General features: G+C 40.3%; 1 protein-coding gene across 1 annotated transcript in view; it reads left to right on the forward strand.

Annotated features, from left to right (window-relative positions):
* Nucleotides 1–17490, forward strand: part of LOC136866397 (nucleolar protein 4) — an 819316-nt gene that overhangs the window by 735764 nt on the left and 66062 nt on the right. Inside the window, exon 4 of the mRNA XM_067143319.2 lies at nucleotides 4318–4369. Within this exon, the coding sequence (XP_066999420.2) occupies nucleotides 4318–4369 (52 nt within the window). The remainder of the gene's footprint in view (nucleotides 1–4317; nucleotides 4370–17490) is intronic.

Here is a 17490-nt window from a genome sequence, read left to right on the forward strand (position 1 = left end):
GACAAGATTCCGGATGATTCATTTCGATGATCGCCATAACTTTTACACATTCAATTTTCATTGATGATATATCTGATCTCCAGTACCCACTAGCGAAGTAACCTGTGGCATTTTCTCTTAATAGGTATTTTTACGATCGACTTTTTTTATCGAATGGTGCTGCCGTCGCGCGAATCACTCCGACACTGTCTGCACTTTGGCGATATTATTATTATTATTATTATTATTATTATTATTATTATTATTATTATTATTATTATTCCGTCACGCATAAAAGGTAAGTAAATGAATCCAGATGAAATTCGGGACATTTGGTCACCGTACAGTGAACGCTGTATCGGAATTAGGCTGCGGCAAAACAGTCTTTATTGAAGTTCGATCGTATTCTGGCTCGTGTAACATTCTCAACGGGAAAGTGACCTGAAATGGCGATTTTGACATGAGAATTAATATTCGCTTAGGCTTTTGATGTTTTTAAATGGATTGCATGTGAATACAATTTGAAGAATATAGAGTGTTTTTTGGTACTACTGTATTTTGTAATTTTTTGCTATTCAAATGCTGAATTCTTTTCCTTAAACAATCCTGAGCAGTAACTTGCTTTTGTGACTTGTGTTTCTACCGATGATACGTATATGGACGTAGTCAACGCTATAGACAATAAAAATGAAATTATACTTTGTAGACCAGTTTTATACATAATTTCATGTCTTTAAGGTGACATGTGTTCTAGAAAGCGAATGTCACAGCAGATGGGCGGAAGAACCTTGTGTCACGCATGTGCGAATAATTTTTGTTCCTTTAATTTAAGGTAAGCCGATATACGAAACGAGTAGACTGATATAAGCCCCATCCCGACTCATAATCTGTAAGCACATAATGTGCTAAGCTTTTGCTGCCAGACTTGCAACGAAGCATTATCATTATATCAGTTCGTAATCCACTAAATGGTAAAGTGTTCAGCGAATTAAGCCATCTAATGTGGAAAGTAGGCATCAGTCATTACGTTATGACGGTTATAATAAATTACATGGTTTAACCTGCGTTTAACGGACTGTGTGCTAAGCATATATTTGTCTTTAATGAGTGATTTCCTAGCTCTAAAAGAATATCTAAAATAAAATAATATAGCGTAATTTTGATTGCAGCTTCACAGTATCCAATCTGTAAATCGGGTGGGATAACAGAAATGTGTCTCTGAAAGCGTCTTCCTTTCCGACAAAAATCCTCTGACCGTTGATATGTTCAACGTTGTTATTAGCTCTGGATGTACTCTATAGTGTAGACTTAAAACTTCGACACAGGGAATTATTCTTCTACTGCTTTTTCCACTCGCCCTGTTTTACGGCCGTATGCCTTCCCTCTCTATTTGGAGGAATATAATCACTATTACTTCTGTGGTGTTTGGTAGTGTGGTGTGTTATGTGAATATGAAGATGAGAGTGTTGGGACAAACACAAACACCCAGCCCCCAACCCAGAAGAATTAATAAAATGCGATTTAAATCCCCGATCCAGACGTGAATCGAACCCGGGACCCCTCTGAACCGAAGGCCTCAAAGCTGACCATTCAGCTAAGCAGTCGGACCGATACAGGGAATTATCTGTTATAATCAAATTTTTAGGATGAATGTCGTCTTATCATACGTACACTAGAAGGATGAATTGCTCTTTCCAAGAGATAGTTAACACCACTTTCTCTCTCCCTTTCAACTCGGGTAACTGTCGTTTAAGATAAAGATCGCCCTAATACTAAACGACAGAATCTGCTCTATAGGTTCGTAAAATTTAGTATAGGTTGTAGTCTATATTGAATCGAAATTTGTTTAGTACCGAACTATAATGGAATGAAATGGTTTGTTGAATTACACTGACTGACAGAGCAAATGCAACACCAAGAAGGAGTGGTCAGAACTTTATGCCAATTGCAGGGTAGACTGACGTCACTGAGGTATGCTCATGATGTGAAATGCGCCGCTGTGCTGCGCACGTAGCGAACGATAAATGGGACACAGCGTTGGCGAATGGCCCACTTCGTACCGTGATTTCTCAGCCGACAGTCATTGTAGAACGTGTTGTCGTGTGCCACAGGACACGTGTATAGCTAAGAATGCCAGGCCGCCGTCAACGGAGGCATTTCCAGCAGACAGACGACTTTACGAGGGGTATGGTGATCGGGCTGAGAAGGGCAGGTTGGTCGCTTCGTCAAATCGCAGCCGATACCCATAGGGATGTGTCCACGGTGCAGCGCCTGTGGCGAAGATGGTTGGCGCAGGGACATGTGGCACGTGCGAGGGGTCCAGGCGCAGCCCGAGTGACGTCAGCACGCGAGGATCGGCGCATCCGCCGCCAAGCGGTGGCAGCCCCGCACGCCACGTCAACCGCCATTCTTCAGCATGTGCAAGACACCCTGGCTGTTCCAATATCGACCAGAACAATTTCCCGTCGATTGGTTGAAGGAGGCCTGCACTCCCGGTGTCCGCTCAGAAGACTACCATTGACTCCACAGCATAGACGTGCACGCCTGGCATGGTGCCGGGCTAGAGCGACTTGGATGTGGGAATGGCGGAACGTCGTGTTCTCCGATGAGTCACACTTCTGTTCTGTCAGTGATAGTCACCGCAGACGAGTGTGGCGTCGGCGTGGAGAAAGGTCAAATCCGGCAGTAACTGTGGAGCGCCCTACCGCTAGACAACGCGGCATCATGGTTTGGGGCGCTATTGCGTATGATTCCACGTCACCTCTAGTGCGTATTCAAGGCACGTTAAATGCCCACCGCTACGTGCAGCATGTGCTGCGTCCGGTGGCACTCCCGTACCTTCAGGGGCTGCCCAATGCTCTGTTTCAGCAGGATAATGCCCGCCCACACACTGCTCGCATCTCCCAACAGGCTCTACGAGGTGTACAGATGCTTCCGTGGCCAGCGTACTCTCCGGATCTCTCACCAATCGAACACGTGTGGGATCTCATTGGACGCCGTTTGCAAACTCTGCCCCAGCCTCGTACGGACGACCACCTGTGGCAAATGGTTGACAGAGAATGGAGAACCATCCCTCAGGACACCATCCGCACTCTTATTGACTCTGTACCTCGACGTGTTTCTGCGTGCATCGCCGCTCGCGGTGGTCCTACATCCTACTGAGTCGATGCCGTGCGCATTGTGTAACCTGCATATCGGTTTGAAATAAACATCAATTATTCATCCGTGCCGTCTCTGTTTTTTCCCCAACTTTCATCCCTTTCGAACCACTCCTTCTTGGTGTTGCATTTGCTCTGTCAGTCAGTGTACTTCAAAATTACTTAATGTAGTGAAAAGTCGTCGAGACGATTTTTACGGGACCAGGTAAGAACGCACGTAATTTAGCGGAATATCTTAGAGACGGGAAACTCCTGTTGCTCTTACATGCCTGCAATAGTATATACCGTTGGAAGGTGCACAGGCATATGCAGGCTTGGTCACTGCCAGTGCACTAGGGATGACATTCGGACTGGCAATAACAACCCGTACGGTCACGGGTTTCCTCTCAAGCGTTGTTTCTCAACATACTGCTCTACCACTCCCATAAATAATTGTTGTATTTACTAATAATACTATATGTGCCCGGCTCTATGGCTAAATGGTTAGCGTGCTGGCTATTGTTCCAGAGGGCCCGGGTTCGATAACCTTCATTGGTTAATTCCAATGGCTCGGAGGCCGTCTTCAGCCCAGGTTCTATTCCCGGTCAGTTCAGGAATTTTTACCTGTATCTGAGAGCAGGTTCGAGGTCCACTCAGCCTACGTGATTACAATTGAGAAGCTATCTGACGGCGAGATGGTGGCTTCGGTCTAGAAAGCCAAGAATAACGGCCGAGAGGATTCGTCGTGCTGACCACACACCACCTCATAATCTCAAGCCTTCGGGCTGAAAAGTGGTCGCTTGGTAGACCATGGCCCTTTGGTACTGTTGAGCCATGGGGTTTGATTTATTATAGGCCTACGTGAATTACGTTTTGCACAGATGATTTTCCACAATGAAAGTTCCTCTTAGGGCTGCAAGAGCTCTTATGACACCGTGTTCTAAGACACTATTAATTTTTATTAATTTTTGCTATTTTTTGCCACTAAATAAATCAAACTAGTGACTAGTTTTATGTCTTTTGTCTTTACCGGTGATAAGTATAGTTCGTGCTATGGAACAAAATAAGTAATATTCACATCGAGCTAAAAAATGCGATCGAATTGGACGTATTACTAAGGAATTTTGGTGAGGAGATCACTAAAAGAATAGTAGGAGAAGTATATTTATAGTGCGCTAATTGCATTTTTCTCTTCTTCCAGGATAACGTGTCCACTCCTGAACCCGATGTCAGCGAGGACGACCACTTTCCAGGTAATTAAAGGAGAAGTATTGCATGATGTACACTCGTGATGTGATCAAACTTAAATGTCGTGAGCATTGTTAACAACCCTAGCAAGATTGTGACGAAAGTTCTCAGCGCCAACTAGCACTGTGGAGTTCATCCGACTATTGAGCCTTAAGAAGAAGCACATTCTTTAATATTGCGTAGCATTTTATTTCAACACCACTGGTTGTTAATTATTATCGACAACTATCGTGGTATTTCTATTATCAGCTTTCTAGACAAAGTGTGGGATTGAGTACGATTGCTGAGTAGGCTACATTATGATGGATAAAACGACTAGCGCGATATTGGATTACAAAGGAGCTATTCATAATGCCAGAAGTAATCGGAAAGTACTGTGAACAATAATTATATTTCATACAGAGTAGGCCCTATAACAAAAATACAGGGTAACATTTCTAAAATGGATTATTCATATATTGAGAACGAGAAAATTTTAAACCAACACTGGTTCAGAAATGTCAATTTTTTGGGTTATCATGAACAAAATGTTAAAGTATCCACCCTCTGCCTGAATACAGGGCTCAGTTCGTCGTCTCCTTGACTTCTAAACACGTTCCGAATTTCCGTCCACATTATTTATTTATTTATTTATTTATTTATTTATTTATTTATTTATTTATTTATTTATTTATTTAATCCAGCGGTTCTGAACGGTTCGAACTGTCGCCGACCACATTCAGTGTCCATTGTCTGACTTCACTCTATGCACAAGCGATTATCACATCATTGATTATTGTCACTTCTGAATTGTTTAGGAATGCAGAGCGTTATGTAAAAAATAATAAAATTATTTGCCCCTTATGCCATTCCTGACTTTCACAGGCTTGGCCTCCGAAAATTGTATTTTTTGTCATTTACCACTGATCTGCACGCAGAGCTGTCGCCCAGGGGACTAATTCCCTATCAGTTGTTTATCTAGTCTTTTCATAAATGATTTCAAATAAGTTCGAAATTTATCAAACATATCCCTTGGTAAATTATTCCAATTCCTAATTCCTCATCCTATGAATGAACATTTGTCCCAACTTGTCATTTTTGATTCCATCTTTATCTTCACATTATGATATTTACTACTTATTAAGCTTACCGGTATTCGTCATGTAATGTCATTCCACGCCACCTCTCCATTGATAGCTCGGATTATTACATATAAATACAGTAGTAATACATAACATTTACAGTTTGAAGTATTTGCAGGTTCAAGTTATTTACATAGTCAACACACGAAGGTGATAGTAGAAAAAAGTCTCTTGGGTTTCCCTGGTAGGCGGTGAGAGGACACTGCTCCACAATGTGCCGAACTGTTTGCTTCTCAGCACCACAACTGCACGCTGCCGAATTAAGTATTCCCCATTTATGAAGGGAGTCGGCACATCTGCCATGGCCAGTGCGAATCCTGTTGATGGCTGTCCAGGTCTTCCGTGGAAGATCAAAACCCTCTGGTTCGTTTTTCATCCATGGTAGATTGTGATATTCGGATGGAGCAGTGGATATCCATACTTGCTTCCAGGCCTGAAGCAGATTCAATTTAGCGTCTGCTAGGTTTCTGGCTGTTCTAACAGGTGGGTGTCTAGATTTTAGCCTGTCGATGAGAACATCATTCATGTCACCATGGATTGGCAACTAATTATTGTTAGTTATTTTCTTATAATCTCATAGGAGAGCATTTCCCCACGGAGGTGAGGTGGTGTAATATGGGATAGAATAGGTAGCCAGAAAGTGGGAGTAAATCTAATTGTCCCTGATAGTATACGCATAGTGTGATTTAGCTGAGTGTCAATTAATTTTGTGTGACTGCTGTTCAGCCATATGCAGTATTCTGCAGCAAAGTACACAAGACCAAGAGCTGAAGACCGTAGGGTAGATGCTAATGATCCCCAGGTGGTTCCACACAGCTTCTGTAAGATGTTGTTCCTTGATCTTAACTTAACAGCCGTTTTCTGAAGATGTTTCTTGAAGGACAGAGTTCTGTCAAGAGTAATCCCGAGATATTGTGGAGGTCTGTTGTAGGCAGGACAAGTGTTCTCAAACTTCAGTTCATGATTGGCCATTTTGTTGCTAAGTTGAAAACATGTAACTTCAGTTTTAATTGCAATCGGTTGTAATTTCCATTTGGGAAAGTACTGTCCCAAGGTGGTAAGATCAGCTGTCAGTGTTTCTTCAGTGTTTTGCATGAATTTATCTTGTACTTCCAGGCCCCAATCATCGGCATATCCAAATTTCCTAGAGCTAGTTCCAGGTATATCAACTATATACAGGTTGAAAAGCAGAGGAGCTAATACAGAACCTTGGGGAAGACCATTCTTTAGGGTTTTCTCACTGCTAGTGCCATTTCCCAGTATTACAAGAAACTTCCTCTTGGTGAGCATGCTATCAATAAGTTGTGCACTCTTCTTACATGGCAAACTGCGTAGTAGTTTGCTGATAAGTCCTTGTTTCTACACAGTATCATACGCTGCAGTGAAATCAATAAATGCCACAGAGGTCTTCAATTGTTTTTGAAAGCCAGCCTCAATAAATGGTGTTAGTGTTAAAACCTGATATGTACAGCTGGGGTTTGGTTGAGACCCTGCTTGTTCAACAGTCGAATTCTGAAAAATGACGGAACTAATTCTATTATAGAGTAGCCTTTCCAGAAGTTTGTGTTCTATGCTCAAAAGATCAATTGTACCGTAATTTTTGGGTTTATCGTTAGATTTTCCTGGTTTTAGGATAGCAATGATCTTCGTCCGTTTCATGAGCGGAGGGATAGACCCTCTCTGTAGGATGTCAGAGCAGAATTTAGTCAGCCATATTCTAGCATCTTTTCCACAGCGTATCAAAAATGCAGGGTGAATGACGTCAAACCCAGGGGCTTTGCCTGACTTCATATCTTATAAGGCATTTGATATATCTTGTGTAGTGAATGGTCTGGAATAAGTACTCTCTTCTGGACTGGTTGCCTTCACGTTTTATCCGTATAGTATGATCCCGATCTTCTGGAGCTTTGAGTTGGCCACAATCTGTGTTGCAACCATATCAGGAGTTATTGGAGAACTAATTCGATCTACCCGACAACCCCCTCCTAGCTTTCTTAGAATGGACCAGGCTTTTCGACTTGAGTGTTTGAAGTCAAGGCTTTCAACTGTTTCTGTCCCTTTCTGCCTTCGGGCAGAATCCAGACTTTGGAGTGATTCATCTGCTATGCACGGGTCACCATCTGTAAAGAACTCTTGGTAGAGAACATTGTTGTTTTCATTCCATCCAGGGATATCCTTTTGGTAGCCTCTAGGTATTAACTTGCTTGCTTTGCTTTTTGTGGCACCAATAAATCTCTCGTAGCTCTCTTTTACAGGTGGAATCTATCCTAGGCACTTATCAAGGTGTTCAGCAAAACCAATCCAATTTTCTCTCTGAAAGTTCCAGCGTGGACGAGAAATCGAGGGCACTATTGGAACTTTAATTCCAGTTTCCACTACAACTGGTCGATCTTTGTTACGGGGGAAAAAAGGGGAGAACTCTTCGTATGGTTTGTAGAGGTATAGAGTTGTAGTCGGTAGACACGCAGCATAAATCAGGATTCTACCCCTCGAAGCAGCTGATCTGAAATTACGCCGATCTTTAGAGTCATAAAACAGATGAAAATTGTGCTCTTCAGCCCACGAAGTCAAAGCGTCTCTGTTGGAATCAGTTACAGAATATCCTCATTGCTCATGATGGCTGTTAAAATCACCTTGATTGACAGCTGGGTGAGGGTATGGTTGAATGACATGTGTTGGCCATGTGGAAGCGGGAGGTTTTTAGAGACTGATGACTGTAACATCTCCTATCTTGATTACAATGGAATGGACATCATCTCTTGCGCTTTGGAGATCAAGGAGGCATTCTCTACTGTATTTCGTACATATATTGCAGTTCCGTGTGCGTGGTGGTATATTGCACCTAGAAGTTCATAACCTGGTATTTTATCTCTGATATGCAATTGATCTTCATTTGCTACGTGAGTTTCCTCTTAAGCAAGTACATCAGTATTGTTTTCCCGAGATAGTCTTGATAAAAACTGACACTTTGATCTGCTTAGTCCTTCTGTCTTGATCTGCATTATTTGAATACTTCGACCTATGTTCCTATATTGTTGGTCCTTATAAGGACCGTTTCCCTGAGGTCTTGTCATTGTGCTATGTTTTAAGCCAGGTGATCCACGGATTGTCTGGCTGCCGATAGCACCACCCAGGGGTCACGTGTCGGGCACTTTGAGGTTTCACAGCGTACCCCCTCGGAACATACCGGTTAGTTGAGTTGCTCGTCTCGTTACTCTATAACCCAGGTGTTAAAGTAATCAGTGTGACGTGGAACCAGAAATGAACTGAGCTGAGTTGAAGTCCACGCGTTTGAATTATTAGCGCCTACCCTTCATGGAGAGTGTGGGCAGGACAACTTTATAGCAACATTCCGTCCCCTCTCTACTTTTTGTCGCCCCCAATCAATATCAAACTACGGACGTCAAGGGAGTCCACTCTGCTTTCGGGTCAACCAGATATATCGACTAGCGACACTCGAACCCGTGATGAAAATAAGGTCGTATTTCGCAGATGATTTATTTTTGAGCGTGGGCCATCAGCCTCTTGTAGGCTTACTTGATATCGTGAGTTATTATTTGAATTTATTGGTTACAATTTGCCCCTTTATAAGGCGTCTTCATTGAATACAGTATACACATTGAAAGATAAACATTCAATAAAATCTTAAATACAGTCTAAGCTAGTTTAATACAAGAGAATATTATATTTAATTACCTTATAAATCTAAATATAAACTTAAGTACCGTATTTACGCGAATTATTCCCGCTACCGAATAATCCCCGCACCCTAACTTAAGGACGGCTGATTTTGAAAAAAAAAAAAAAAAAGCCAACATTGACGCAATTAAAACCCGCATTCAATTTCGTGCCTCAAATTAAAAAAATATGCGGGTATTATTCGCGTAAATACGGTATATTTTGAGCTAAGCAAAGGTACGCAAAATAAATTAAAATAATTTATAGGTGGTTAATTTGAAGTATTACAATGATTGTCTGTGAAGCCGTCAGCCTGGAGGCTGGTTGAATTCTCACATGTTACCAACAAAGGTTATTCGGTTATAGAGACACCCCAAAAATCGATGGTGCCACTGTAACGAGGCCTACAAGGCATGATGAGGAATGAGGTAGTTTGCCATTTTTTCCTCACTAGGCCACACGCTTCTATCACAGCACAATCGACCCTATACATGACGCCTTTCATAAAACACAGTCCAGCTGAACTCCAGAACGTCATTGCTCATAACTCAGCGGCTTCTGTATTGTCACAGTCATGACTGAAATTGAGACCGACTTTGGGGGCGGGTGCTACATTTTAATTTGGTTTGTGCCAAGAGACAGATACAAAAATACAGCATCCAATAAGAAATAGTAGCAACAGGCGAAATGACAATGATTACGGAGATTTAAGTAGGTTAACTTGTTCTGCAGTAATTAACTATCTTAATTATGGAAGAGGAGGAGTTTGGTTAATTGTAAATTATGCAAAAAAGAAAGGAATCTATTTTCAAGGAAAAGGAACGTTTACGTCTGAAATATGCTGGCTTATAGACAAAGAGATGTGGTGAACGCAGTGTACACAATAGTTCCTCACTAATTAGTGCCATATATATTGAAATACAGCTGCATGTACCTACTAAGAGTTGTTATATTCATCCTGGAAGCAGGTTGTGAAGTTGTTTATAAGAGACATGGTGTTATCAGAATTCGTAAATCGGCGAAGATAAGGAGTAGGTTATTAAAAAGCTGTGACATTGTGCAGAGGAAAGATTAGTTGAATTTATCAGTACGATTTGTGGGAATCCGAAGAGTTCTTTTTGACATGGATGGTGTTCAATAATCGGAATTACAGAGACAACACGGGATCTTACAATACAATATCTTACGTGTAAATAGCTCAATTGAGAGCTGGAAAGTATAAGGAATGTCTAAATCATATGATTATGTATTGACACTTAGGGGAATACTAATGTTCATATCTTATTGTATGCATTTTGCTTTTTAATTTGAGAAAGCGGTGGACTTGGTTGATCATTCTATAGGTAACATGTATTTGTCGTTGAACTGTTTTCTTAAAACTCATTATGATTCTGTTTCTCGGATATAATACAGATGCCTCAGGTATTTAGTCTGCAATGTTTAACAAAAAGGTGACAGACTTGCAGTCTTACAAAGAAAAATACAAATAAAAAAATAAGGTTGCTAGAAGGAAACCGTAATTTCATTTCATCGATTGTAAATGCTAAAAACATTTAAGCTCACAAAGAAAATTGGTAATTTTCTAAAACAGTAGGCATCTAAGTTGAGATGGTTCCAAGAGTGTGAGAAAGGTCTGAGAGAGGTGGGCATTACGGAGGATAAAATCAACGACAGAGTTAGTTTCTAAAGGATGATAATAATAATAATTTCGTGTGGCTATTTCTAGTCTGGTGCAGCCCCTGTAAGGCAGACCCTCAGATGAGGGTGGGCGGCATCTGCCATGTGTATGTAACTGCGTATTATTGTGGTGGTGGATGGTGTTATGTGTGGAGTGTGAGTTGCAGGGATGTTGGGGACAGCACAAACACCCAGTCCTCGAACCAAGGGAATTAATCATTTAAGGTTAAAATCTCCGACCCAGCCGGGAATCGAACCCCGGGCCTCCTGAACCGAAGAACACTGTGTTGGCCATTCAGCTAAGGAGCCGGACAGAAGGATGGTGAAAAGCTATCAGGGTTTCATGGCGGAGACAGAAGACGGAGAGGCCCTTTACCAGAGGAGCGGAAGAATGCGCTGATCGACGGGCTCAAGAGATACTGGCAGGATGTCAAAGCCGGCAGACGAACAAGACACAGGCACTGAAAATGAGATTGGTTGTTAACACGCGGTCCATAGAGACTGAATTAAAATAAAAAAAAGTTAGAATGGATCCTTATTTGACAGGTGACAAACAAGTGACGTCTACCCGCTCTACAGTGATGTAGGTGGGTTGCATAGATTTTAGGGGTTGTAATAGGCCGCATCCTTAATATTTACGCAGATCTCACTGCAGAATTGTTGTGCGGGCTAGAAGATATGTACTTAAATCAATTTGCATTATAACCTATTCGTGCTTTAAAATCTGGGTTCTAAATAATAATAATGATAACTTAGTAATATTCATCATAACAATTTGTATTTTTAAGCTCTTTAAGTCTTTAAGGCTTTTTCAATCGTGAAATTACCAACGTTTCACCCCAGTGTAGCAGTTGAAAGATGTGGCCATAAAACAGCCTTTCTCTTTCTTTTTGCTGTTATCAGTTCGATCTTGCTGTATACTTCTTTATTGGATCTCAGTCAAATCTGCCCGTCAACCCGTCTGTTGCCTAAGATCCTCCGTAGTAGCCTGCGTTCTCTTTTAAGTAGTTGATTGACTAGTGCTATTCGATTCATGCACAGGGTCTCCGAAGCATAAGCCTTCTGAACTAACAATAGTGCTGTAATGCCCTAAATTGACTCCGAAACTCAGCATCTTATTATAGATGTTTTTAGTCGGTTGGAACGCTTTCTCTAATTTCCGGATGCAGATATTGGTCTCTGCTTGTTCTAGCCCATTCTCTTGGATTACTGCACCAACCTATTAGTCCTTAAAAATCCGACTTCTAAATTATTATTATTATTATTATTATTATTATTATTATTATTATTATTATTATTATTATTATTATTATTATTAGCAGTAGTGAGGAAAGCCCTGTAAACCCCGATCTTATTATTAGTTGCCACAGAAAGGGGATGTTGTGTGATTATCATTAAAAGTTAATCAAATGTAAGAATTTGCGAGGAAGATGCTTGTTTTCGCAGTTGGATATATAACAATTAACACTGTTCCTGGTGAAGGGTGCGAAGATGGATCGTTATTGTTTAGTGGCAAGCAAACCACCTGTAGCTTGTTCTCGATCTAATTAAGTTCTTTATCTTAACGATCATGTTAGAGAAGGGGGCGCGGCTAGCCCGGTACGCTAACCACTCGGCCACCCCGCGCTCGTGAAGATCGATCAGGTCCGCAACGTGCAGGCGTGCGGCAAGTGACCCACGTGGGTGGGTGGGCGGGAGCCAGCATTTGGTAACATCGACCTTGCAAGTGAAAGCTATACTGCTGCCTGCCTGCTGGGAACATCACATCCTACATCAACATCCCTGCATTTTCCGTCTTCACATATCTTCCTGTGAAATCTAATTCGTGATTCTTTCTTAATTTAGCATTTGACGTGACAGCAACTCACTCCGCAGCATGCACGGGAAGTTGGCGTAACAAAAATCAGCCTTTCACATTCACAGACTGTTCCGGTGAACAATAAAGGATACATTCGATATTCCGATATTGCTAAGGAAAGGTTGCAATTAAATACCTCAGCGATCAATTTAGTGCGATGATGCAACCTCTCCCCGTGGAAGCGTCATGCATTCGGCGCTTAATTATGGGCACCCAGTACTCTTCGAAGCGCCGTAGCGAGTGAACACATTGATCGATTTAAAATATTCTGGTCTCACATTGTTCGCAAGTAACAAATATAAGTGACGTTATAGCGAACAGTTTGTGGATAAGTGAATGGGAACGTTGAAAATTTGTAACAATTTTATTTGAAAAATATCATCCATTTGACTGTCTAAATATAAACTCCTATCCCTCATGTGACGTACCATTAGAAAGCTTTCTCTGAGTCCGAGGTGGCGATATTAAATCGTTGTCCTACGACCTTTCGGGAAAAAGTGATGTGGAGTCGAAAATATGAGAATATCTTAATTTGCTTCATATCGCCTTCTGAATGTACTTATATTCCGACCTCCCGAATAAGTGGTTGTGCGGTTTGGGTTACACAAATGTCATGCTTTCGAGACATAGTAGGTTCGAACCCCCACTGTCGACAACCCTGAATATGGTTTTCCGTGGTTTTCCATTTTCATACGAGGTAAATGCTGGGGCTGCTCCTAGCCCTTTCCTATCCCATCGTCGCCATAAGATCTAGGTGTGCCGATGTGACGTAAAACAAAACAAATGGTAACAAATTCCAACCCATGTTGTGTGTGTGTCATTGAGTAGAGAATAGCAGTTTCGTTGTTCGGTAAACTTAGGACAATTAGGGCAAAAGCTATATGGTGTTCTAAATTTTGAAAATGACAGAATGTAATGAAACAATGTTCGGCCTTATTGTCTAAGCTCCGATTAATCGAGGCGACATATTATCCGAGCCAAATATGTAAGTGTAGAAAACTACATTACATTTGTAATGAATTTTTAAAAATTTTGTCTTAAATGCTGTGCTGCTATAGAGAAGGAAACCAACAAGAGTGAAATAGTCAGGGTTGAAGAACCTCTTTTAGACCTTGTGACAGTCTACCAGTTACCTAGAATCTAAGTGAAAAAGACATTAATGAGTGGGTGAATGGTGACCACAACGGAAATATCATTAATCATTAATCTTGTAGCACACAAGAAAATTATGGAAATGATGGTGTAGACGATGAAGACAACCAGAAAATCACCAGGGGATTTCGCTTACAGACGGTCTAAATTCTATTGAAAGAGCACTTTTTTATCTTGAACAGCATAAGGCACTACAGCCGCCGACATTTTGATGCTGAAGGACTGCGAAACACTCCGACAAAGAAACGATGTACAAAAACAAAAAGCTCGAAACAACTTTCTTAAGAAAGTTTCACGCGTAAAATATTACAAAGTACAATAATTCGTTTTTGGTACCTCATTTATTTTATTGCAACTTCAATATTTATTTTTTTGCTATTGCTTTACGTCGCACCGACACAGATAGGTCTTATGGCGACGATGGGACAGGAAATGGCTAGGAGTGGGAAGGAAGCGGCCGTGGACTTAATTAAGATACAGCCCCAGCATTTGCCTGGTGTGAAAATGAGAAACCACGGAAAACCACTTTCAGAGCTGTCGACAGTGGGGTTCGAACCTACTAGACTATCTCCCGAATACTGGATACTGGCCGCACTCAATATATTTTATGTAGGACTGCTGTAAGAGAAATAATTCTTACAATATTAAAAGATATCAGTACAGTACGGTACACAGGGCTAAAAGTATTCATTTTATATACATACTGAAAAGATAAACATGAAGTGTTTGTTTCTTCGCTACCAAACTCACTAAGATATAAAACGAAGTTTAATGATACTGTACGATATCGATTGCCGAAATTGTAAGTCTATCAAGGGGAACACCATACGTGTTTTTATATTTTTAAATTTAATAATTTCTCTAACGAGAAGTCATAATCCCATGTGAATTTGCCGAAGTATTACGACCCAATATTCGGCCAGTTGCGAGAAGAAAAGGCATTGAATAATTTGTCGCGGGTCTTAATGATTACGCGATATGGTCTTTCAGTCTCGATTTTATTGCAAAATGTTTTAAAATTGTGTATATGAAAACATTTTAATACTGTTTTTCAATTTAGAAGGATCTTGCTTTTTATAAGAAATACCAATAAGTATACATTTCAGTGAAAAACTCCAAACAAGAAAAACACATTGGAAAAATGAGCAGGCAGTGAGAATCGATCCTGCAACCTTCCAGTTACAAGTTCGGACCGCTACCACCTGAGCTATCCGGCCAATTAGTATAACGCAGATTTGTAGCTTAATCTGTTTTTCTGGATCTTCTTTTGCTCAATTCTGATATTTTAAAATAATACTATCCCAAATAGTTGTATCCAGTTTTATTGTTCTTTCACGGAATGCGCAGAAAAGTATTTTTTGATCAGGAAGTGACTTTATCAAACATGTTCTTGAACTACGAACGGTATTGATACTTTAAAGGATGTTCTTTGTGTAGAGGCCCTGTAATACCTCACTGATAAGCATCGTAATTTCGTCTGCTGTGTTACTATATCACTAGCACTTTTAGTTCCTTTATGTTATCTTGAGATCATTGCACTTTTTAGAATAAATTAGTCACTTGTTTGTTAATTTGTTGCGCCAGAGAAAAATATTTTGTTTAGAGGGACAGGGCTATAAAGTAGTTCCTTTTCTTGCAGTAACGGAGAGAACTCCTCCAGATCACTTTACTTACTAACCTACATTCATCATATATCCAGGCGTGCAGGTTTCCTATGGGCATCGAATAGAATAACCTGAACCAGGCCTCTCAGTCAATCAATCAATCAGTCAATCAATCAATCAATCAATCAATCAATCAATCAATCAATCAATCAATCAATCAATCAATCAATCAATCAATCCTTTCGTTAATAAACGATTGTATTACTTCCATTTTTTAAATTTCATTATTCAATTAATTTTCCATCCATGTATCTCAAGATCACTGTCAGGAATACTAAACATACAGAAGTATTTTAAAATCTATGGAGTTATGTTAATGTCGTGACAGTCGTAGCCTGGGAAGTCCAGTTATGTTAAATATTTTAGTAGAGTTGAAGTTTCGCATGTTGAATGTTCCCCTTTCGTTTAGTTTGCATGGGTTGTGCATGTTTTGATGTTCCCTCCCGCGTCTTGCCATTCAAGTTCTATTGTTTTGTTCTCCCCTTCCCAGGAGCGATCAAAGACGCAGAAAAATTCAGGCAGATGTTACTGGCTTGGAACAGTTACCCAGGTATGTTTCAAAAGCTTCAAGGCTACCATAAACATGAGCATAGTGCTGAATACAAGATGAGAAAGATACAAAAATTTGACCAAAATATATAACATAGCCATTGAAATCGTTGGGTAAAAAATTATCTGGGAGTTTTAGGCAAAATTTTGTATCGAGTAGACATTTTAAAAAATATGACTTGTTGAAAATAATAGTTATTGCAACTATTGACAAATTTCGTTCATCAGATATTTCTTAACATATAACATATGCAAGTTATTTCGCGTCAACCTACGTGTATTTCCACTCATTCTTCTTCTGGTTTAGTGTGAATAGAGATTTTGTTGTTTTTAATCTTTCGCAATGCCGGTCTATAACGGCCGAGGGGATTCGTCGTGCTGACCATACGACACCTCGCAATCTACAGATCTTCGCGTTGAGCAGCGGTCGCTTGTTAGGTCATGGCCCATCGGGGATGTTGCCCCATGGTGTTTTTAATCTTTCGCAATACTTATTCCACTGTAAAAAAAATAAAGGAATCTTTTGGTATCATTCCATGATTGTTAATCTTTCTGCCAAGTGGTAATTTATCTATTCATTCACTTGCAATTATTTCAGGTATTTGGTCCCTTGAAACTTCCAGTGAAAGAATATATCTATTATGGCATTTACCCCATCTCCATTCTTGTGCGTGAGGTAGGTGTAAGACTGGATGCTTGTCACAGTACAATAAAACAATTGTTTACCTCAACAGTTTTCATTTTAAGTGTGGAATAAATGAATGGAGGATGTACAGTACTTTAATGCATAAGATGTGTAATATCGTGTAACTTCATCAGCAAAAACGTTTTCGTGCCATCTACCGAGAACAGTTTTGAAAAATCTGTTTTTCTTCTCTAATCCAAAGTGATCCGTTACAACAGCGATTACAATGCATACAACTCTGTTGTCTTGTTATTCCACGTGTTATATAGTTTTTTCACAATAATTTACCTGGGAAGTAACTAAATTGATTGAAATACATAGAACATTTATTTTGTGCAGGTGTTTTTGTAACGTTCTGTACGACCTTTTTTTTTTCTGGTCCCTTCTGCACTGGAGCTCCGTTCAGAGTCATTTAGTAATTTGTAGACGACAAATTATATTTTTCGAGAGGGTCATGGTTGAATTCTTTACTTGTATGGTACTAATCTAATAATACATGGTATGATATAAGCAGTTACTTATTTCATGTTGACCTGCATGCTTTGCCTCATCTTTCTTCTTCTGATTTTGTGTAACGTACAGAAGATTTTGTTTTTTTCTAAAATAGGAATTGGGCCTGGTACCTTATTCAGTTTTCATCGCAGCACAGCCCAATATGAACTTCACGACTGACTTTTTTGTTCTTAAAGGATTTGCGTTTTCTTATTATAACACTGATATTGTCTTTAAATTCGGCATTTGC

Source organism: Anabrus simplex, chromosome 3 (genome assembly GCF_040414725.1).
Source record: "Anabrus simplex isolate iqAnaSimp1 chromosome 3, ASM4041472v1, whole genome shotgun sequence".
Classification (NCBI taxonomy): Eukaryota; Metazoa; Arthropoda; class Insecta; order Orthoptera; family Tettigoniidae; genus Anabrus; species Anabrus simplex.